The sequence below is a fragment of the Rana temporaria genome, chromosome 2, assembly GCF_905171775.1.
Source record: "Rana temporaria chromosome 2, aRanTem1.1, whole genome shotgun sequence".
In the NCBI taxonomy this organism is placed as follows: domain Eukaryota; kingdom Metazoa; phylum Chordata; class Amphibia; order Anura; family Ranidae; genus Rana; species Rana temporaria.
This window is the reverse complement of record NC_053490.1, coordinates 36,090,205-36,113,614: the sequence shown is the minus strand read 5'-3', so window position 1 is coordinate 36,113,614 and position 23,410 is coordinate 36,090,205. Positions and strand designations below refer to the sequence as shown.

Here is a 23,410-nt window from a genome sequence, read left to right as displayed (position 1 = left end):
AGAGGCTAGAGAGCACAGGAGTCATCATAGTGGTGGAAAGACACAAATTATTGATATACACATTTAACCACTTAAGGACCCCTTCACGCCGATAAACGTTGGCAGAATGGCACGGCTGGGCACAATCACGTACCTGTACGTGTCTCTTTAAGCCCAGCCGTGGGGTTGCTCGCGGTCCGGAGCTCCGTGACCTTGGGACCCGATCGCCGTCGGTGTCCTGCGATCTGTCACCGGAGCTGAAGAAAGGGGAGAGGTGTGTGTAGTGTCATTGATCGTCTGTTCCCCGATATAGGGAAAGACGATCACCGACATCACACGTCCAGCCGCGCCCCCCCTACAGTTAGAAACACATATGGAGGTCACACTTAACCCCTTCAGCGCCCCCTAGTGGTTAACTCCTAAACTGCAATTGTAATTTTCACAGTAAACAGTGCATTTTTATAGCACTTTTTGCTGTGAAAATGACAATAGTCCCAAAAATGTGTCAAAATTGTTTAATGTGTCCATAATGTCGCAGTCACGAAAAAAAAAAAAAAAATCACTGCCAAAAGTAGTAAAAAAAAAATACAATTTTTTTTTTAATAAAAATGCAATAAAAACTATCCATTTTGTAAACACTATAAATTTTGCGCAAACCAATCGATAAACACTTATTGCGATTTTTTTTTGCCAAAAATATGTAGAAGAATACGTATTGGCCTAAACTGAAGAAAACAATTGTTTATTTTTATATATTTATTATGGTAAAAAGTAAAAAATATTAATTTTTTTCCAAATTGTCGCTCTATTTTTGTTTATAGCGCAAAAACGAAAAACCACAGAGGTGAGCAAATACCACCAAAAGAAAGCTCTATTTGTGGGGGAAAAAAGGACGCCAATTTTGTTTGGGAGCCACGTCGCACGACCGCGCAATTGTCAGTTAAAGCGACGCAGTGCCGAATTGCAAAAAGTGCTCTGGTCTTTGACCAGCAATATGGTCCGGTGGTTAATGGTGAAGGGACACACCATTGCCTCAAAAGGGCTCTAGCTCACTGTACGGTTGAATTATCCACATTGTACTTCGGTATACAAAAAAAAAAAAAAAACATAACTAGTCCATATCTGCTCTCTATACACCAGTCACTGAGCATTGATTATATGAATTTATAGTTTTTAAAGTGGATGTAAACCCTCCATACACGCAGTGAAGTGAACAGCCTCAGATGATACACAGGGATGAAACAAAGCTCTTTACTTTGGTTTTATATGTATATCTGCTGTCTTCACATTTATACACTGTTTAGAAAGTTCAGATCGTGTTAGGACATTTTCTCTTCCTGTTTAACAGAGTGTGATGTCTGGGTATACAGCCAAGATAGCTAAAATTGCTGATTGGAGGAAAGGCACACACCCCCTCTCCAACATAGGCAGAGAGTCTCAGAGCCGTTTTGTAATAGGAGCTGCTCTCTTCTACACTATTTTAGCAACCTCTTGACAATTCTGGCTGCTTTTGTCTAAAAAGTCAAATAATATATGTTAGTTCTCAGGCTGATAACAGAGGAACCTTTCAGGAGAGGGCTTATAAGACGTAGCTCATTGAAAAGAGATAACAAAATACTGCAGATATATGTGCCCAGCTCAAATGTCATGAATCGGATATACATCCACTTTTAAGTATTTATTTGCAGAGTTGCACACCATTTGATTGCTCTTTAATTTTGTACAATACATGTTCACTTTAGCAGCGCAGAATAATTTATTATATACAAGATACATTTTAAGGTTAAGTATTTGAAAAGGAGCAAATGTTGGGAAAGGTTCTAATTTGTAAGATATGTCATACACTGTTTTTGGTTCTAGGTAGTGTGTGTGTGTGTGTGTGTGTGTGTGTGTGTGTGTGTGTGTGTGTGTGTGTGTGTGTGTGTGTTGCCCATGGGGCACTGTGGTTTTGTTGTTTCCTCTGTTGTAAAATTGAAAATAAAAAGTGCTTAAAAAAGGAAAAAGAAAATAAAAAAAATCCTCCTTGTGTCCACCCATTTTCATTGTGGAGCCTAAATTTACCATTTTAAAAAAAGCCCTGGCTGTAAGCAGAGCCAGGCAACACTCCGGTTAAAAGTGGGCTTGGCATGCAGAACTTACAGTTTTGTAGTAATCCAGAAAGGTGATGTCCTTATCAGATTTCTTAAACGTATCCAATGGAGTCGCAGTCCAGTTAATCTCATCTATGCGGTATGTCTTATTGTTGTACCTGCAAAAAAAAAAAAAAAAAGAAGTGTAATTGCAAAGAGGTTTGCAAGAAAAAAATTAAATAAAACCCACACACCCCAGCCCACCCGCATCACTCGTTCAGTTTTCGGTTAATGGAAAACTACAAGTCCCAACAGCCTTAGCGGCTTGCCCGTCTGTAGTACCTGCAAGCAGATACACCAACAGGTCTGCAGTAGTCCTACATGGCATCAGCGATCTGCTGATGGCCAGTGGAATGCTTTTTAGGGTCCTACAACAAAATAATTGTTTGTAAAAAGTGAACTCATCTCTTTAAACCTGTTGCTAGTAGGTACATGTGTCAGCCATGTAAATCTAGAAAACAGGTGCCTGATGCTGAAAAGCCTATGAAGATCAAGTAAATTGAAATCAAGGAGCGTTATCCTTTAGAGACCGTAGGCTCAAGCATAGCGCTCCCAACTGAGCCCAATTTTGAGGGACTGTCCTTGATTTGGAACAAAGTCCCTCTTTCCTCCGCATTTGTCCCTCATTTTGAGGTCTGATCTACCTAGTTGTAGAGCTGCACGATTCTTGGAAAAATGAGAATCACGATTATTTTGCTTAGAATGAAGATCACGATTCCCTCACGATTCTCAAAAACTTTATTTTAAAAAATGTACAATTTCTGAACATTAGGTTATCAAACCAAATGGCAATAAAATAAGCCATATAAGAAAGGGAGATTACTGACACTGTATAACACATGAATGTTAATGTAGTGTGGCCACATCCCTGGATTCATTGTATAGAACAAACAAAGGACTGTTCCCCCCTTGGATGGGACTTTTAAGGCCACAAACACTAAAGTGCGTTAGCAAATTGTTTTTTTTTTTTTACATAAAGATAGATCACATACAATGATCGATTTTTAAAAAGCATAATTTGTTTTGCTTCGTTTGTCACATGTATTATACCATATAGTGGTTTATACCTTGAACCATTGATCATCGTTGGGTGATCTCTATTTTTATGTAAAAATGAATCAGTTTAACACACTTCAGTGTTTGTGGCCTTAAAAGTCCCATCCAATGGGGATTGGGGAACAGTCCATTGTTCTAAAATAAGCCAGGCCCATAATACTGAACTCTGGCTTCAAACAACTTTTAAAGAAATCACAATGTAATGAAAGAACATTCAGGTAGTAACCATCTTGTCAGATTAAGATAAACAGATTTAAAGATTTTTAGCTAGAAACACAAGCCTATCCACATTTTGTGGCTTCAGTGCAGAACGGCGAAAAGTGACAATGCAGGAATGCAAAGATATTTTCTGGCCAGTGCAGACAATCTCGGATACTGCTCCTTGTGAACCTTCCACCAGACTAACGGATCATCTTCACTGTCAGTGTTGCCCAAGAACAGATAAGAGTGTAGCTCCAAGGACAAGCTTTCGGACTGTTGTTGTTGCCGTGTGTCTGAGGCTTGATCTGGTGCCCCTTCCACTTTGTGCCGATTTGAAAAAGCTACCTGAAAGGCTAGAGTTCCCCCATAATATCAATGCATTGTAAGGCTTGCTAGAGTTCCCCCATAGTAATGAATGCTTGTATGAAGATGTATTCTTTAACCCAGAGCTTCTAGGATTAGTTACACAGAAGCTAAAAACAACCTTGTCAAATGTTAATATGTACTGAGCAGAGAACGATAACATAGATAAAGGCGTGCAGAGGGAACAAGGTTGTAGTTGGTCACACAGAAAATAGATTGCTATATTTTACACAAGCTGTATACAATTGTGACGAGTATTACTTGTATAACCTAATTACTTAAATACCGAGACAAGGGTGTTCCTTTATTGTACGATTTGATTAGGTGCAAGTACGCACGAGAAAGTCTAGTCTTGAATTCACCATACCCCCGTGTGTATGCTTGACTCACCGATGCATCAGAGAGCCTCCATACATCCAGAAGACCTATAAAACCCGGGTCCAGTTGAATCACCAACCTTACACAACCCAAGCTCTTTCGAGCCTTCTTTGCAGGACCAGTATTAGTAGCTGTAGTAGGGGGGCTTTTCTTAACTGTTAGCTTTGACATCTCCTAGTTTAGTCTGTTCTGGACAGCAGTTTTGTTATCTTCATTAAAATGCAAGTCATTTTATTTTTGGGGGAAGGGCTTTTACTGCAGTCCTCCCCAAAAATCATGCTAGGTCTTATTTTCGGGGAAACATGGTATATAGCAGTCTTGTGACTTCCATCAGTGTCCGGCCAAGCACTGGTTAAAGCTTGTAGGAGGCGTTTTCAGTCTCCTCTGACATATGAGGCTGCATGATCCCTGACCCTCTGTCTGGGGTGTTGATTGGCCCTCAGCCGATCGCATGCACCCTGCAAAAAACACACACCTATCTAGCAATACATACAAAACTGAGCATGTATAGTGGGGATATGCAATTAGCGGACCTCCAGCTGTTTCAGAACTACAAATCCCATGAGGCAAAGCAAAGCTCTGACAGCCACGAGCATGACACCCAGAGGCAGAGGCATGATGGGATTTGTAGTTTTGCAACATCTGGAGGTCCGCTAATTGCATATCCCTGAGAGAGTGCCTCCAAGGCTCTGTACGATCAGCAGGTGGATTGGGGACAGTGGAAGGGGAGGATCAGAGAAATCCAGTTCAAAAACAGCTTTCTTACACAACATTGAGGATTAACACCTTCCAGTTCCACAGCGAGTATAACGAGCATGCTTCACTGCATTTAACCACTAGAGTACCGGGCCATCGTCAAATGACGGCTCCACGGTGACTCTGAAAATTCAACAGGACGTCAATTGACGTCCTGTATTCTTGCGGCCACTGGGGGGCGCGCGAGCGCGGCGGCGCGCCCGGCGCGTCCCCGAGATGCCGATGCGCGTGCCTGGCGGTCGCGATGTCCGCCAGGCACTCGGAATCGGCGGCTACAGGGACAAGACGTGGAGCTCTGTGTGTAAACACAGAGCTCCACGTCCTGTCAGGGGAGAGAGGAGACCGATCTGTGTCCCTTGTACATAGGGACACAGATCGGTCACCTCCCCCAGTCACCCCCCTTCCCCCACAGTTAGAACACAATTTAGGTATACATATTAACCCCTCCCTCACCCCCTAGTGTTAACCCCTTGAATGCCAGTCACATTTACACAGTAATTAGTGCATATTTATCGCATTAATCGCTGTATAAATGTGAATGGCGCCAAAAACGTGTCAAAAGTGTCCGATGTGTTCGCCGCAATGTCACGGTGACAGTAAAAAAAATCGCAAATCGCCGCCAATACTAGTAAAAAAATTAATAAAATAAAAATGCCATAAATCAGCTATTTTGTAAACGCTATAACTTTTGCGCAAACCAATCAATATATGATCATTGCGATTTTTTTTACCAAAAATATGTAGAAGAATACATATCGGCCTAAACTGAGGAAAAAAAAGTTTTTTTCTTTTAAAATTGTGATATTTATTAAATAAAAAAGTAAAAAATAGTGTTTTTTTTTTCAAATTGACACTCTTCTTTTGTTTATAGCGCAAAAAATAAAAACCGCAGAGGTGATCAAATACCACCAAAAGAAAGCTCTATTTGTGGGAACAAAATGATAAAAAAATTGTTTGGGTACAGTGTAGCACGACCGCGCAATTGTCATTCAAAGTGAGACAGTGCTGAAAGCTGAAAATTGGCTTGGGCAGGAAGGGGCGTAAGTGCCCGTTATGGAAGTGGTTAAAGACTGATTTTACTGAAACACTTTAATTAGGTAACGTTACACAGCTTGTTGCCAGAAAGTTGCAAAACCCCAATATATCAAATAATTCCTTCCTTTCACGCTCAAATTTTTCACAAATGAATGAGTTCCTCTTACTTGGTAAGCACGATCTGCCCAACCAGCTCCTTAATGCAGAAATCCTGAAAGCTCTGCGCCCCACACGACTGATATAGATTGTGCATAATGTCGAGGACGGTCTCGTTTCTCAGTACTTTATGGCTGACGTCGATATTCAACATAATGCTGGTTTCATACTGCAGGATGGAGGTTGAAAAGCCAGGCCAGATAGTCAGACTAGCAAAAACAAGAAATAAAAAATTTATATAGTTTGTGATTTTTAACTTTTCATTTGAAGCCATTTAAAGCCTAAACATTTAGCTTTTTTACTATTAAAAAAAGATCACTCGGGCAGCTTTAAAAAAAAGGGGGGAGGAAACTTTGGCAGCAATATGCTCCTACCCCATCCTTCACACAGTGGTTCCTTATCACCACAAGATGTCCTCACAGTCTAGCGTCAATCAACCTGTAATGCTTCGTACACACCACCGTTTTCTCGGCAGGAATATTAAAAAAAAAAAAAAAAAAAACACAACACACACACACACACACACACACACACACACGTTTTTCCTGACAAGATTCCTCTCAAGCCTGCCTTGCATACACACGTTCAGGCCAAACACCACGTACAGCCCTTTGGGCTGCTTTTGCTGATCCTCATGTTAGTAAAAAGTTTGGCGAGAGACTATTCGCGCTTTTCAGTCCGTTACAGCGTGACGAATGTGCCATCTCCATTCCAAACACTAGTTTTACCAAAAACGAGCGCTCCCATCTCATACTCGATTCTGAGCATGCGCACCCCCCTCGGAAAAGCATACACACAACCGGTTTTCCCTGACGGGAAAAAAGAAAGCAGGTTCTTTTTTTTTTTTTTCCCCGGCAGTTTTCTCGTCGGGAAAACTGCGATGGAGCATACACACGGCGTGTGTACGAGGCATAAAACTGAGGATATACTGTGAGTGAAAGGGGTCATTAACCAACCCTCCTGAGGGATCCAACATCGGAGGAGCAATATGTAGTAGCAGATACGGAGTACATCCCAGGTTGTGATAAGGTACATAAATAAAAAGGAATGTACAGGCACCTCTATGCACCGGCTTTCATGGTTTACACAGACAAGATTTTTCTCCCAAAAAAAAAAAAAAAAAAAAAACACACACCACTAATCTGATACAATTTCATCATCACTTTTTTTTTTATTGAAATCAAAAAGAAAATAAATGCATCAAAACATGGCCAAGCTTTGTCGTAAAGAATTGCACAAGGACATTCATTTTTAATGCATTTTCACTGATTTCAGACACGGAAGGGTGTTTTTCCAGCCTATATCTGGAACTTAGTAAGGCAGGGTCCACATACATGGGAACTGGGTGGATTTTTATTCAATTCGCATTAAATTGTGAATGTGACCGGCTCTCAAAAAGGAGCCAGGTCACACACGTCCAGGGTGGCCACGGTGCAGTTTTGAAAAGGGTCCTGTGTGTTTGAGTCACAATCAGGTGTGAATTCAGGCACACACACACACACACACACACACACACACACCTACACATACATTTCTCCATTCACGTAAATTAGGATAGAGGAATCCCTTCCATCCCCATCTTCTGTCAGAGGACACTAATAGATCAGTGTAGTGCAGCCTACCTGGATAGGTGATGCAATCCAGCGCATGTGGTACACAGAAGGTTGAGAACAAGGGGAAAGCAGGTCCCTCCAAGGCACCACCATAGGTCTCTTCAGGGAGGCAGCTGTCTGATTGGATGCTGTGCCCCTGTCTGACCTGGCAGCCATCTTAAAGGTGGGCAGCGATAATAAAAAGCACTGTTCCCTTTGGTATGGCATGCATTCAAACGTAAACCATCCAAGCAGGCAGTATATACTAGTGCAGATCTGGAGCACTTGTACATGCGAGTGGGCATTCGTATTCCTATGTGGTTTTAATGGATTTATCAACTACTACACTATTGAGAATTCTCTTTGGCATATGTGGCTGACTATGGAGAGGTGGTAAGGCATTGCAAGGAAGAAGAAAAAACATTTGTCATTGGGGACTACGTGCTCTGTGAATGACATCTTCCACCTTCCACTGTATGACATACATGCTGAGGTCATGGTATTTTGAGGAAAGCGGAAAGAATTTACGATTTCCATGTTCTACCAATTTTTCCACGCAAATAAAAAAAAAAATAAAAAAGTTCCAGAAAAGGGTCTGGAGGTCAATTGGTTAAGGCATCGCCAATGGAAAATATAGGGTACTAAAATTCATCACCATTTCACAGGTGCACGCAAAATTTAAGGATGGACACATTGGGCATCCAACCTAGACTTATTATTTTTTTTAAATAAAAGGGGTCATTACATTTGTGTGACCTTAAAATCCCCTGAATGCCCCGTAGACACGATTGTAAATTCCAACATAAAAAGTCTGAGCTTTTGGAGGGAAATTCCGACCGTGTGTATGCTCCATCGGAATTTTGCTGTTGCAATTTCCGCCAACAAAAGATTGAGAGCTGTTCTCAATTTTTCAGACGGAAAAATTTCTGTTGGAAAATCCGATCATCTGTAGCAATTGCGACGTGCAAAATTCCGACGCATGCTCGGAAGCATTGAACTTAATTTTCTTGGCTCGTCGTAGTGTTGGTACGTCACTGTGTTCTTGATGGCCAGAGGCGATTTAGTTCGCATGTGCCGCGCTATACAAGTTTTTCATTCATTCATGGTCGAAAGTTCAGAGAACTTGTGTGACCGTGTGTATGCAAGCCATGCTTGAGTGGAATTCTGATCCTGTGTACGCGACAGTGTATTTTTTACAGAACTGTTTGATTTTTGCAGCAAGATCCTGTGACATAAAAAAACTGGAACTATTTTATTCTCTAGTGTGTCTGCTTTCAGAAAATATAGAATGTTTTCAGGGATTTATGCCCAATTTTTTTTATTTTTAAAGCAGGTGTGCAAAAGATGCCAAAACGGCTCTAGCAGCAATAGGGTTAAAGCAGAACGCAAAAAAAAAAAAACACACACCACACACACACATTTTTCTGCAATAAGTGGGGTACAGTCACATGACTTGTATGTCCCCCTTTCCAGATTATCTCTAGTCGCCAGATGACTGCTGCATTTTGTGTACACACACACACACACACACACACACACACAAAAAAGAAATATAAAAAAAAAAAAAAAAGGGGGAAGGGTGCTTTAGTGATGCTCCCCCAAGGGGGTGGGGAACACTGCACCCATTTATTCATCATAGGTCCTCTGTCTCATTTAACCCAGAAGGTTAGGGGAATCTTGTGGCACAACAGAAGTACTGCTGAGGATACCTCTTTTTTTTTTATCCTGCCTGGGGGCTCAGTTCAGTTATATTTTTGCCCAGAGTTTAAGCTTTAATAATAGAAGATCAAAATGACAGTCAGGCAGCTAGCATTTTCAGAAGCAGAAATCGCCTGTGTCTTCCTCTTAGGCCCGGATTTAAATGTGCCTTGCGATAAGTGGTAACAGGAGTACTGCAAGTTACCACAAGGCACAATACAGTGACATTCTTTTTTTATTTTTTATGTGTATTTTGTGCGTGTACTCGAGAGAGGAGCCGGACTGCAGGAGTTGGGAGTAGGCAGGCCTCCCCCAGAGGCAATTTGCCACCTTTCTCCATGCCCCGGGTGGCAATGGCGGGTGCGTGAGGGGGTCCTCCCACACAGCCCGCCCTACCTGCTCCGCTTTGAAGCCCAACGGGGCAGAGGGACTCCCTATAAGGGAGTGAGAGGATCTAGCCCGCTCAACCAGCCCCGTTAGTCCTTCGCCTCTCTTTTTAGAGACCGCGTGGTCAAAGTGCGTGCATGTTAACCCAATTTCAAAGTGCGTGTAAGTGTGGTGGTTTTTGTGGGAGGGGGGGGGGGGGGCGTACTAAGCGCAAGCTTACCTCGCATAGCACACCCACCGGGAGCCGGGCTGAGACCACCAAACTCAATTCACATGTAGCTGAGACCGGGATCCGAACCTCTAGCTGCAGAGGTGAATGGCTTGTCAGCGTAGTGCCAATCGCGTCGAGCCACCGCAGCTCCAGTGACATTCTTTTTGAATGGTACTTCAATGCACCTTTCCAGCACATAATGCACATGCACTTCAGTGCATCACAACCAGGGCTTTTTTTCCAGGGGATCCATTGTCACTGGTTGTTGTAAAGGCAGAAGATTTAATTAAAGCAAACTGTGCAGAAGTAGCAAGGGCTGAGTTCTGTGACATTCTCTGCACGGGCACATTAAACCAATAAAAAGAAACACCCGGCCTGCCATTTTCCTCGTCTCAACAACTGGGGTTGCAAATACTAAATTCCCAGCAAACAAGCATTGTCAATTGGTGGGGTGGCCAGCAAACCTACAGCTGTATTAACAGAAGCCCGTAGAAGGTAGGTTATAATTTTTTTTTACCATTGATAACACTTGAGTGTATTTTGTGTAAGACAGCTTTACCTTACTTAGATATACAACTCTATAGAAGAGAATCTAGACTGTATTTTTTTTACCGGTGTGCTCTGACTTCTGTAGCATCACTGGGGTTGTAGTAGTTGCGTCCAATCTGCTTCATGTTCATAATCTTGAGCAGCCTGCAAACATGAATTTCACATTGGCGTAAAAAAAAATATATATATATATATATATATATATATATATATATATATATATATATATATATATATATATATATATATATATATATATATTACACACACACGTGGGTCCAATCTTTACAACTTTACACATTATTAAGCACTTTTACAAGTTCATGACAGCAAGAAAAAGAAAAGCTCAGAATCTGTGCTCATGGTTTATTTAAAATGATCAGACCTCCTGAAGATGATGTTGTAAAACTGAAAGCAGGTGGGTGAAGTTGGCGGCAACTCATTTGTCAGAGTAATTGTCACTCTCACGTTCTCTCCATTTCGGGTTTGGCTGAACACTTCAGTAACCTTCAATCAAAAAGTACACAAACATCAAAAGTAAAAGGTCTAAATGTTAATGCAACTCCAAGAAAAAAAAAAAAAAAAAAAAACACATATATTTTTTTTTTTATTAAAAATTCAAAGTTTCTCATTCTATACCTTATTGAGTCTTTTCGGCAAAAATAAGATGGTACCATCGAAGGCACGCGCTTTCCCGATGGTTTCTTCATGCTGGAATAGCAAAGCGGTTCTCAAGCGGCATGACTCCATAGGAGGATTGTAGTCAATGTGGTATTGATACAAGACCCACTGTGGCCGGGAGACCAGTTTGATGTGGTTGGTGACCAACTGAATTGCGCTGCCAGTCTCACCTACAGGCAAAAGCATTAATCACAACATTCAGGGGAGAAAAGTCTACAACCATCCTGTGAGCAAATATTAGGTCATTCCTCATAACCCCACTCATACAATGTTTTGGAATGTTAAAACAATCCACATTCTAGAAATGTTCAAATTAACCAGTTCTAGACTACCCCAGGTACATCTATGCAGCAGGGCGGCCTCTCAGAGAAATTATATAGGCGTACGCGATTTCGCCCTTCCACGTCTGGGGCGTCCAGGTGCGCCAACGGCGACCAGCTCCTGCTGTGATCTGACAGCGTAACCACAGATCGTTCGAGGCAGACACAATGTAAACAAGGCAGATTGCCGTTGTGACAGGAGAAGATTGATCTTGTGTTTCTGCTAAGCAGGAAAACAGATCTGGCTTCTTGCAGTACAATCACCCCCCACCCTGAGTTAGAAAGCACTCCCCAATGACACATTTAACCCTTTGATCGCCCCCGATGTTAACCCCTCCCAGCCAGTGTCATTAGTACAGTGACAGTGCATATTATTTATCACCAATCACTGTATTGGCATCACTGGTCCCCAAAGAAGTGTCACTTTGTGTCCGATCTGTCCGCCACAATCCGGCTGTAGTCGCTGATCACTGCCACCACCAAAAGAAAGCTCCATTTGTGGTGAAAATAGGACATATGTTATTTGCGTACAGGGTTGCAGGACCACGCAATTGTCAGTTATAGTAACGCATCGCAAAAAAAAAAATGGCCTTGTCATGGGGGGGGGGGGGGGGGGGATTTGTGGTGTAAACCTTTCCGGGCTGAAGTGGTTAAACAAACCAGGAAGGGATTTTATTGGAAACAAAGTTCTGCCCAATGCTGGTCACATAAAGCAGTAACTACATGGTGTAGCTACCATCTTCAGAATGCAGGAAAACATTTTCTGTGCGCCTCTCCGATACTAGATTTATTCTGCAAGAAAGTCTATGCCTCCTAAACTTTGGAGCCAAGCTTGATACACCACCAGTAACCCGTCAATATATATATATATATATATATATATATATATATATAAAAAAATGTATTTATTTGAATGTAAACATCCCTTGTAATAGGAAGTAAAAAAAAAAAAAAAAAAAACACGCATGACCGGTCCTCTTAAAGGGATTGTAAAGGTGAAAAAATGTTCCCCCTAAATAGCTTCCTTTACCTTAATGCTCGCCCCCCCCCCCCTCCCTTGGACTACAGGAGAGTCAGGACGCCCTCTACGTTGCAGATAGAGAAAGGAGCTGTGTGTTAGTGGGCGTCCTGATTCTCCTGTAGTCCAAAGGAGGGGGGGGGGGCGAACATGACACTCCACACCAGGGAGAAAACCTTGCATTACTGACAGAACAGGAAGTGAGGATTTCTCAGAAGAAATAAGGACATTTAAAAGCAAAATGGAAGGATGAGGTAAGTGAAGAAGGACTGCACTAGAGGAAGCTATTTATGGGAATTTTATTTTACCTTTACAAACTCTTTAAATATGACATGTGGTGTCAAAAAGACCTCAGATCTCATATTTACACTAAAATGCAATTAAGATCTATGGGCGGAAGTGACGTTTTCTGCCCTGCAGTGATATGGAGACAGGTGAAGGCCAGCTTCCCCTCACTCACACTGGCTGCTACCATACAACGGTATTCCTCTCCAAACAGCCAACGTATTCCTGCGGCGGGAGGTCCGTAAGTGGTTAAGGTGAAAAAACACCTGGCAGTCACCGCCCCCCCCCCCCCCGCCCCACATTTTACTTACCTAAGCCCCGTCATCTCCTTGGCTGGGACGCGCTGCCCTTCTCTCCACGGGGTCCTGGCGCTTGATTGGATATATTGATAGCAGCACAGCCATTAGAGCATTTTCAGAAAAAATGCTCAACAAGCAAAATCCCATTCATTTAAATGGCCCCTGTTCACATCTGAGCATTCTGTCACCTGAAGCAAAAATGCCTGAAGCTCAAAAAAAAAAAGTACATGAGTTTTTTTTTTTTTTAGGCAGATTACAGGAGTTTGATTTTTACATTGGTGACCTTGTGACCAGTACAAAAGTCACAGCAAAAAAAAAAACCCACACACCTAACATACAGAGCAGCTGTGATCCTCTTTTTGGTTCCCTTCCCACCCCCGACGAGTGCCCCAAAATCAAGCGTCTTCCTACAGGGGCATTTGAGCCACACTCCTGTGAATGGAGATTGTCATTACACACAAGAGTGTGGCCCCGGCCCCCCCCCCCCCTCCTCCCCTCTCTCACAGCAAATGCACTTTGATTTCCACATAAAGTACACAGTTTAGAACACCCATCACTGTTGTGGAACCCAAGTCCCAGCATACACGAGCAGAGAGGAGAAAGAAGAAAAAAAAAAAAAAACACACAACAGTATACGATTTCAGAGTACAGTGGGCCTATAACAATCTACAACTGCAGGTACCGGTTTTGGATGCTTGGACATGCTCGATTGTCTGGCGAGTGTTCACTCCAAGGTCCTGAAAATCCCGTCTCCGACCGCCTCGTTCACCGATTGATATCTCTTGAAATCCAGCTGAGAGCTGCAGAACTGAGTTTTAATGCATGTTTATTAGTCCACATTTGCTGCTGCGGTATAATATTACAAGTTTTTTTTTTTTTACGCATTCAATGTTATCCTGTGTCCATGCACACAGTCTCGTTTTTTGGCGTTTTTTAGACAGTTGTGTATATACTATACACACACACACACACACACACACAAAGAGAAAAAAAAAAAAAAAAAGAATTGCTTGCATCGCATTGTGAACAAGCCAAAACTTGTGGCAGGTGACGTGGCAAGTGGACAATCCACAACTTGTGGCAATTGTTAATCCACAACTTGTGGCAGGTGATGTGGCCAGCGGAGAATCCACAGCTTATGGCAAGTGACACGCTAAATACAAGTACACTGCTGCTCACTCTGGTCTCACAAAATGGCTGAAATGACTAAATAATACTTTTTTTTTTGAGCTTAGGGAGGGTCTTATGACCCGCCAGTTTCAGCCTTTAAAAACATGTGTTCAGCAGAGTTTGCACCGGCGTCTCATGTGCATGGGGCCTTAGAACACTTTAGTTACCTTCTACATAACTTTGAGGGGCTAAATAGGTTGTGAATGGGCAAGCATCTTTAAAATACAAAATTCACCATTTGTTCTTTTTTTTTATGAATCCTTTTATTACTTTTTTTCAAAACCATACAATAAATATAACATACCAACCACATACAGACTAACAACATATATGGTCTCAAAATAGAAAAAGAAGGGGCGACATCTTCTATCACTACGACTCCTAGGGTTTCTCCCTTCTATTATACCTCCAGGTCTAATTTCCCCTTCATGTTTTCTATGGGGGGCATCTGGGAGCAAAGCCATAATACCTATGCTGGAGAGGAGGAAAACGGCGGGGGGGGGGGGGGGGGTGATGGAAGATGAGCGGAAACAAGACAGCCCCTAAACCCATAAAAAAGTGAATAAGGTTAATCTAGGGGGGCTTACTACCCCTTGTTGTGTATATACTTAAATGTAAACAAGGAAAAAAAAAAAAAAAAAAAAACAATATTATAAAAAGACAAGTGAGGAAACAGAGATTATACTAGGGGGAACAAATTTCCCTAGTTGTGTATCTAATTAAGTATAAGAAGGGGGAAAAAAAAAATAAAAAATAAAAAGATTGTGAAAAGTGAGAGGACCAAAAAAAAATTATTCAGGGGGGATTAATTCCCCATATTGAGTATTTACTTAAGTGTGAAAGGAGAGATATGAGGTGAAAAGAGAAAAAAAAAAATTAAACAATATTATAAAAAGACAAGTGAGGAAACAGAGATTATACTAGGGGGAACAAATTTCCCTAGTTGGGTATCTAAGTATGAAAAAAAAAAAAAAAAAGGGATCGTGAAAAGCGAGAGGACCAAAAAAAAAAAAATTATTCAGGGGGGGGGGGGTTAATTACCCATGTTGTGTATTTACTTAAGTGTGAGAAGAGAGATATGAGGGAAAAAAAGAAAAAAAAAAGAAAAATGGATAGGGTTAATCCAAGGGGGGCTTACTGCCGCTTATTGTGTATACATTTCAGTGTGAAGATAAAGAAAAAAGGAAGAAGAAAGAAAAAGAAAAATATATAAAAATACAGGGGAGGGGAGGGCACACAGGAACTACCCATCTCCTCTATTCCCCTCCATTCTCTCCTCCCTCATCCCCCCCCCCCCAGCCCTATACTCCCTCCATCCCCTCCAGATCATTTCAAATCTTGGCCCGGAGTCCGTATGGAAGGACCACAGTTCCTCCATCCTTTTCATTTTATCAATTTCTTGGAGCCATTCCCCCATCGAGGGTGCCTCTTTTTTCCCCCCAATTCCTAGGTATTAGTGCCTTGGCCCCATTCAATAAGAACGGGACCGGGGAGCCTCTATACTTTTTCCTCGACAAACTCGTTGTATGGAACATACATTCCCATGGATCGTATTTTATCTCATATCCACTTATTTTATTTACTACGGCCAATATCTTCCTCCAATATACCTGTATGAGGGGGCACTGCCACCATATGTGGGCATGGGTACCTTTCATCCCACACTCTCTCCAGCATAGGGGGGGGGGGGGGAGGCCTCACTATTCATTCTATGTAATTTCATTGGGACATAATACCATTTAGTGAGTAGCTTATAGTTGGTTTCTTTTACTTTTGCATCCATCGATGTGGCTTGAACATAGTCTAATACCTGTCTCTTCTTTTCATTAGGTATAGTTTGATTAAGTTCTGCTTCCCAACTTTCTATTATTTTCACTCTTCCTAATTCCATCTTAGTTGTCAACATTTTGTAAATACTTGATATTCCCTGTCTTCCTATTCCTCCTTGGGTCATAAGCTTTTCCCATTGATTTAGTTCATTCACAGCTCGCAGGGGTTTTTGCAAAGTGCTTACAAAATGTTGGACTTGTCTGTGCCTCCACCTATCCCCCGGATACAGCCCATATTTTTCCTGGAGTTCTACCACCGAACACAGTTCACTACCCTTCATTACATCCTTCAATTTCATAGTGTCCGAGGTTGCCCACCTCAGGTACATCCCCCCTCCCTTCCCCGGGGGGAAGACGTCTGTCCCCGTGAGTGGCAACAGCGGACTATTATACAGCCATTTTTTAATCCTACAAACCTTATCCCATATTCTAAAAGTTTCTTGTGTTATTACAGGAATATCCCGAGGCAATCCTCTATATTGCCTTGGTACCCATATTGCATCTCCCAGCTCTGTTTTACTTAGACTTTCTTCAACTTCCACCCACTTTTTTTTTTTACTTCCATCCTTACCCTGGGCCCAGTCTATGATCCTCCTTAATACCGCCGCCTCATAGTACCCTTTAAAGTCCGGTAACTGTACTCCTCCTTCCTCTTTAGGTCTAATCATGGTCTCTGCTGCTATACAGGGCTTTTTCCCCCTCCATATAAAACCCCTTATTATCCTTTCCAGGACTTTGAAGTACATTTCTGGGATTTTTATCGGAAGTGTTTGGAAGATATATAGAACTTTAGGCAGAATCATCATCTTTATAGTATTAATCCTTCCCCACCATGATACTCTATCTACATTATATCCTTTTAGTTCTGAATTTACTTTATTCAATAGTAGCATGTAATTATCTTCATGTAAGTGTCTCTCTGTACTAGACAGAAAAACACCTAGATATTTCATCCTCCTCTGCTTCCATTTAAATGGGTAGAGGACCTCAAGTTCCCTGCGATCTTGTGGGCTTAATGATATACTTAGTATCTCCGTTTTCTCTTTATTGATTTTAAGATTCGAGATCACCCCGTATTGTTCATATTCCGCCATTATCTTAGGCAGTGTCACCCTAGGATTAGATACATAAAGCATCATGTCGTCCGCAAATGCAGATATTTGTTCTAAACAAGTGGAGAAGCTTACCATCAGCTGGAGGCCGTTCACCTATCGGAGGCCCCCTCTGGCGCCCCCTGCCAACAAGCTGAGGCTCAGGCTCTAATGGTGCCAGAGGAGCTGCAGGTCTCACTGCTGCCCTCGCTGCAGTCTGTGGGGGTTGCGGCTGTGGCTAAAAAAAAAAAAAAAACAATTCAGCATTAAAGTCCTGCTGTGAAGAGCAACAGAATTTCTAACACTTATGGTAACAAAGTAGTAGCCAGTTTGAATACAGTAAAACTTTGGTATGAGACAGATGGATGCCACGGACAGATGGATGCCACGGACAGATGGATGGCACGGACAGGGGGGCCACTGACAGATGGATGGCACGGACAGGGGGGCCACTGACAGATGGATGGCACGGACAGGGGGGCCACTGACAGATGGATGCCACGGACAGGGGGGCCACTGACAGATGGATGCCACGGACAGGGGGGCCACTGACAGATGGATGCCACGGACAGGGGGGCCACTGACAGATGGATGGCACGGACAGATGGATGCCACTGACAGATGGATGCCACTGACAGATGGATGCCACTGACAGATGGATGCCACTGACAGATGGATGCCACTGACAGATGGATGCCACTGACAGATGGATGCCACTGACAGATGGATGCCACTGACAGATGGATGCCACTGACAGATGGATGCCACTGACAGATGGATGCCACTGACAGATGGATGCCACTGACAGATGGATGCCACTGACAGATGGATGCCACTGACAGATGGATGCCACTGACAGATGGATGCCACTGACAGATGGATGCCACTGACAGATGGATGCCACTGACAGATGGATGCCACTGACAGATGGATGCCACGGACAGATGGATGCCACGGACAGATGGATGCCACGGACAGATGGATGCCACGGACAGATGGATGCCACTGACAGATGGATGCCACTGACAGATGGATGGCACGGACAGGGGGGCCACTGACAGATGGATGGCACGGACAGGGGGGGCCACTGACAGATGGATGGCACGGACAGGGGGGCCACTGACAGATGGATGGCACGGACAGGGGGGCCACTTGACAGATGGATGGCACGGACAGGGGGCCACTGACAGATGGATGGCACGGACAGGGGGGGCCACTGACAGATGGATGGCACGGACAGGGGGGCCACTGACAGATGGATGGCACGGACAAGGGGGGCCACTGACAGATGGATGGCACGGACAGGGGGCCACTGACAGATGGATGGCACGGACAGGGGGGCCATGACAGATGGATGGCACGGACAGGGGGGCCACTGACCGATGGATGGCACGGACAGGGGGGGCACTGACAGATGGATGGACACGGACAGGGGGGCCACTGACAGATGGATGGCACGGACAGGTGGGCCACTGACAGATGGATGGCACGGGACAGGGGGGCCATGACAGATGGATGGCACGGGACAGGGGGGCCACTGACAGATGATGGCACTGACAGATGGATGGCACGGACAGGGGGGCCACTGACAGATGGATGGCACGGGACAGGGGGGCCACTGACAGATGGATGGCACGGGACAGGGGGCCACTGACAGATGGATGGCACGGACAGGGGGGCCACTGACAGATGGATGGCACGGACAGGGGGGCCACTGACAGATGGATGGCACGGACAGGGGGGCCACTGACAGATGGATGGCACGGACAGGGGGGCCACTGACAGATGGATGGCACGGACAGGGGGGCCACTGACAGATGGATGGCACGGACAGGGGGGCCACTGACAGTGGATGGCACGGACAGGGGGGCCACTGACAGATGGATGGGCACGGACAGGGGGGCCACTGACAGATGGATGGCACGGGACAGGGGGGCCAACCACTGACAGATGGATGGCACGGACAGGGGGGCCACTGACAGATGGATGGCACGGACAGGGGGGCCACTGACAGATGGATGGCACGGACAGGGGGGCCACTGACAGATGGATGGCACGGACAGGGGGGCCACTGACAGATGGATGGCACGGACAGGGGGGCCACTGACAGATGGATGGCACGGACAGGGGGGCCACTGACAGATGGATGGCACGACAGGGGGCCACTGACAGATGGATGGCACGGACAGGGGGGCCACTGACAGATGGATGGCACGGACAGGGGGGCCACTGACAGATGGATGGCACGGACAGGGGGGCCACTGACAGATGGATGGCACGGACAGGGGGGGCCACTGACAGATGGATGGCACGGACAGGGGGCCACTGACAGATGGATGGCACGGACAGGGGGGCCACTGACAGATGGATGGCACGGACAGGGGGGCCACTGACAGATGGATGGCACGGACAGGGGGCCACTGACAGATGGATGGCACGGACAGGGGGGCCCACTGACAGATGGATGGCACGGACAGGGGGGCCACTGACAGATGGATGGCACGGACAGGGGGGGCCACTGACAGATGGATGGCACGGACAGGGGGGGCCACTGACAGATGGATGGCACGGACAGGGGGGCCACTGACAGATGGATGGCATGGCACGGACAGGGGGGCCACTGACAGATGGATGGCACGGACAGGGGGGCCACTGACAGATGGATGGCACGGACAGGGGGGCCACTGACAGATGGATGGCACGGACAGGGGGGCCACTGACAGATGGATGGCACGGACAGGGGGCCACTGACAGATGGATGGCACGGACAGGGGGGCCACTGACAGATGGATGGCACGGACAGGGGGGCCACTGACAGATGGATGGCACAACTGACCACTGCACTATATACCGACTTGTCTGAACTCTCTTTCTCTGGCTGACTTAGTCTCACCTGCAGCTTGTGTCTTCCATCAGCCTGGAGGAGGTGGTGAAGAGAGGGTGTCAAGATAGATAGAAAAAAAATAATGTGAGGTAGTGCTGAGCTGGTAAATAAAGCTAAAATATATAAAGTGCACTGTGTGCGATTTTCCGGTGCCAAAAATTTAAGGGAAGAGAGCACTCAGCACATCCGTCCGGAGGCTAGGCGAAGGCGGGACCAGCCCCGCCGTGATCGCGGATAGGCCAGCCTTGCCCCGCCATGATCACGGATTGGCCAGCCCTGCCGTGATCTTGGCTAGGTCAGCAACACTGTAATAGCCCCGCCCTGCCGCCGTATACACCCATTCACAGGGCACCAGCCTGGGACACAGGAAGTAAACGGGGGAACAAATACAGCAGTGACACACACACTGCCTGGCGTCCCCCTGAATGTTGCACCCGCTGCAACGGCGCTCCCCACGCTACCCCACCCCCTCTCCGTCCGCCGACTTACGGGTATCAGCTCAGGCATCGGGAGCATTTGTGCGCGTACAAGTACTCGCACAAATGCTCGGTATCGGGACAACCCTAATTATAAGAGAAGAGAGGCGCCTCCAGGTGTAGCAATATGGTTACATTTAATGAAGGTACAACATTTAAAGGGGTTGTAAAGGAAAAAAAAAAATGTTTTCCCTATTTACCTTAGTGCAGTCCTCCACTTACCTCATCCTTCCATTTTGCTTTTAAATGTCCTTATTTCTTCTGAGAAATCCTCACTTCCTGTTCTTCTGTCTGTAACTCCACACAGTAATGCGAGGCTTTCTTCCTGGTGTGGAGAAAGCCTTGAGGGGGGAGGGGGCAAGCAGGAGGATCAGGACGCCCACTAACACACAGCTCCTTTATCTGCTAAGTAGAGAGCGTCCTGATCCTCCTGCTCACCCCCTCCAACCTCAAGAGGCTGTCTCCACACCAGGGAGAAAGCCTTGCATTACTGTGTGGAGTTAGACAGAAAAACAGGAAGTGAGGATTTCTCAGGGGAAATAAGGACATTTAAAAGCAAAATGGGATGAGGTAAGTGAAGGAGGACTGCACTAAGGTTAAGTAAGCTATTCAGGGGGGGGGGGATTCCTTTACAATCCCTTTAACACATTGCTACACTTAGAGGCACCTCTTCTCTTTTATACCCTGTAGCTCCTGCTGGATTTTGCTTCTCATCCCCTTGTGGAGGCTTCCATGTGTGGATGGACATTTTATGGTTACACAACCTATCACATTGCTATAATCTTTTCATAGGGACTAGGACCTATGAATAAATGGTTGTGGAACGAATCACTTGGAGTTTCCATTATTTCTTATGGGGAAATTTGCTTTGATTTACAAGTGCTTTGGATTACAAGCATGTTTCTAGAACAAAGTATACTCACAATCTAAGGTTTTACTGTACTAATTTTAACAAGCATCAAGTATTACCCACAAAAGGGCCACAATACATGCAAGTGTTATTAGTTACAATTTTCATTGGTTACACACAATGGCAAATTTATCCGTCAATATTAAAAATTTACCGTAGTTTGGATAGTCTTTTTTTATTTTTATTTTTTATATGGGGTTGTTGGAAAAGTTTTCTATGTGCATTGTGTGACTATTTATAAAAATGTAAAATGGAGTCCAGTTTCTGTAATGGCTTCTAAGGACACGTTGCTTTAGCTCTTCTTGTTCTATTGTTTGTTTTACTTCCTTAAATCAAACGTTGTAAAGAGACACTGTGATTGGCAATAAAGCTGTTTGCGTCATGAGCCACCGGTGGTCTTTAAGCCAATAGTACACTTTCTGTTGACCATATAAGAAGGTCATACACCTCGTGTCTGTATGGGACTTTTGCTTTTTCAATTAGCATGTAGACTTCCATCCAGTTATACCGGTGTAACTGAAATAAAGTAATCTTGCTTCTGGAACACTTGAAGTTTGACTGATCACAGGGGAAGAATTATCCTATCAGGGGTGAAAGTACGACAGAAGGCAAACCCCTTTTATAGCACACAAACAGGGGCCTGCAAGAGTCCTGTGTAAAGGGAACCAGTTTACTTCTAAAATGTATATATCAATACAGCTAAAGTGCAGACACAGACATCTTTGATTAAGAAATATTATATATATCTTCCATTTTTTTTTACGTTACAGCCTTTTTCCAAAATGAATTAAATTCATTCTTTTCCTCAAAATTCTACAAACAATACCCCATAATGACAACGTGAAATAAGTTTGTATAAAAACGTTGCAAATTTATATATATAAAAAAAAAATAAAAAAAAAAAAAAAAAATTTAATATATATATATATATATATATATATATATATATATATATATATATATATATATATATATATATATATATATATATATATATATATATATATATATATATATACTGCCTAGCAATTGAGCAATACGATTGTCGTATTGCACAGTCATTTTCAGATCTCTCCAGGGAGGTGCAGATTGAGCCCTCTCTCCTGTCTGTGTGTGTTTGGGGGGGGGGGGGGGGGTGTTAGTGCTGGCTTTGGGCAGGGTGAAAGAGTAACGGACACTCTCAGCTTAGACAGCTGCAGCCAGTAACCCTGCTGGGAAGCCATAGTCCAGTCAGTCATAAACCCGAATACAATAATTCCAAACCCGAACTGTCCGGGTGAATCCTGGACAGGTGGCAACCCTAGAAGGGGCTCCTCTCTCCACAGAGAAATGCTGGAGCTCTGTCAAAAGTGACCCATCGGGTTCTTGGTCACCTCCCTGGCTAACACCCTTGATTGCCCAGTTTGGCTGGGCAGCCCTCTCTAGATAGAGTCCTGATGGTTTCAAACTTCTTCCATTTACTGATGGAGGCCACTGTGCCCATTGGGACCTTCAATGCCACAGCAAATTTTCTGTACCTCTATACAATCTTGTCAGAGGTCTACAGACAATTCCTTGGGCTTCATGGCTTGGTTTGTGCTCCGACATGCACTGTTAACTGTGGGACCTTATAGAGACGTGTGTGCACCTTTCCAAATCATGTCCAATCAACCGAATTTACCACAGGTGGACTCCAAGTTGTAGAAACGGCACAAGGATGATGATCAGTGGAAAACTCAAAGCTCAATTTTGAGTGTCATGGCAAAGGCTGTGAATACTTATATACAAGTGATCTTTTCATTTTTTTACGTTGTCAATATGGGAATTTTGAGGAAAATAAATAATGAATTTAAATCGATTTTGGAATATGGCTGCCACATAACAAAAATGTGGGAAAAAAATGAAGAGCTGTGAATAATTTCCGCATGCACGTTATACACAGCCATCCACCTTCGCACAAGCTTGGATTAAGCTCACC

General features: G+C 44.2%; 1 protein-coding gene across 4 annotated transcripts in view; it reads right to left on the bottom strand.

Annotated features, from left to right (window-relative positions):
- LOC120928948 (piwi-like protein 1) overlaps positions 1 to 23,410 on the bottom strand; it is a 114,162-nt gene that overhangs the window by 46,696 nt on the left and 44,056 nt on the right. For 3 of the 4 annotated variants that reach the window (XM_040340061.1, XM_040340060.1, XM_040340059.1), the window contains exons 3-10: positions 20,077 to 20,100; positions 17,280 to 17,421; positions 13,776 to 13,901; positions 11,130 to 11,341; positions 10,876 to 10,997; positions 10,554 to 10,634; positions 6,065 to 6,262; positions 2,119 to 2,227 (exon numbers count right to left, since the gene is read on the bottom strand). In XM_040340061.1, coding sequence (XP_040195995.1) covers positions 2,119 to 2,227; positions 6,065 to 6,262; positions 10,554 to 10,634; positions 10,876 to 10,997; positions 11,130 to 11,341; positions 13,776 to 13,901; positions 17,280 to 17,421; positions 20,077 to 20,100 — 1,014 coding nt within the window. The remainder of the gene's footprint in view (positions 1 to 2,118; positions 2,228 to 6,064; positions 6,263 to 10,553; positions 10,635 to 10,875; positions 10,998 to 11,129; positions 11,342 to 13,775; positions 13,902 to 17,279; positions 17,422 to 20,076; positions 20,101 to 23,410) is intronic. The other variant, XM_040340062.1, reaches the window with a different exon arrangement.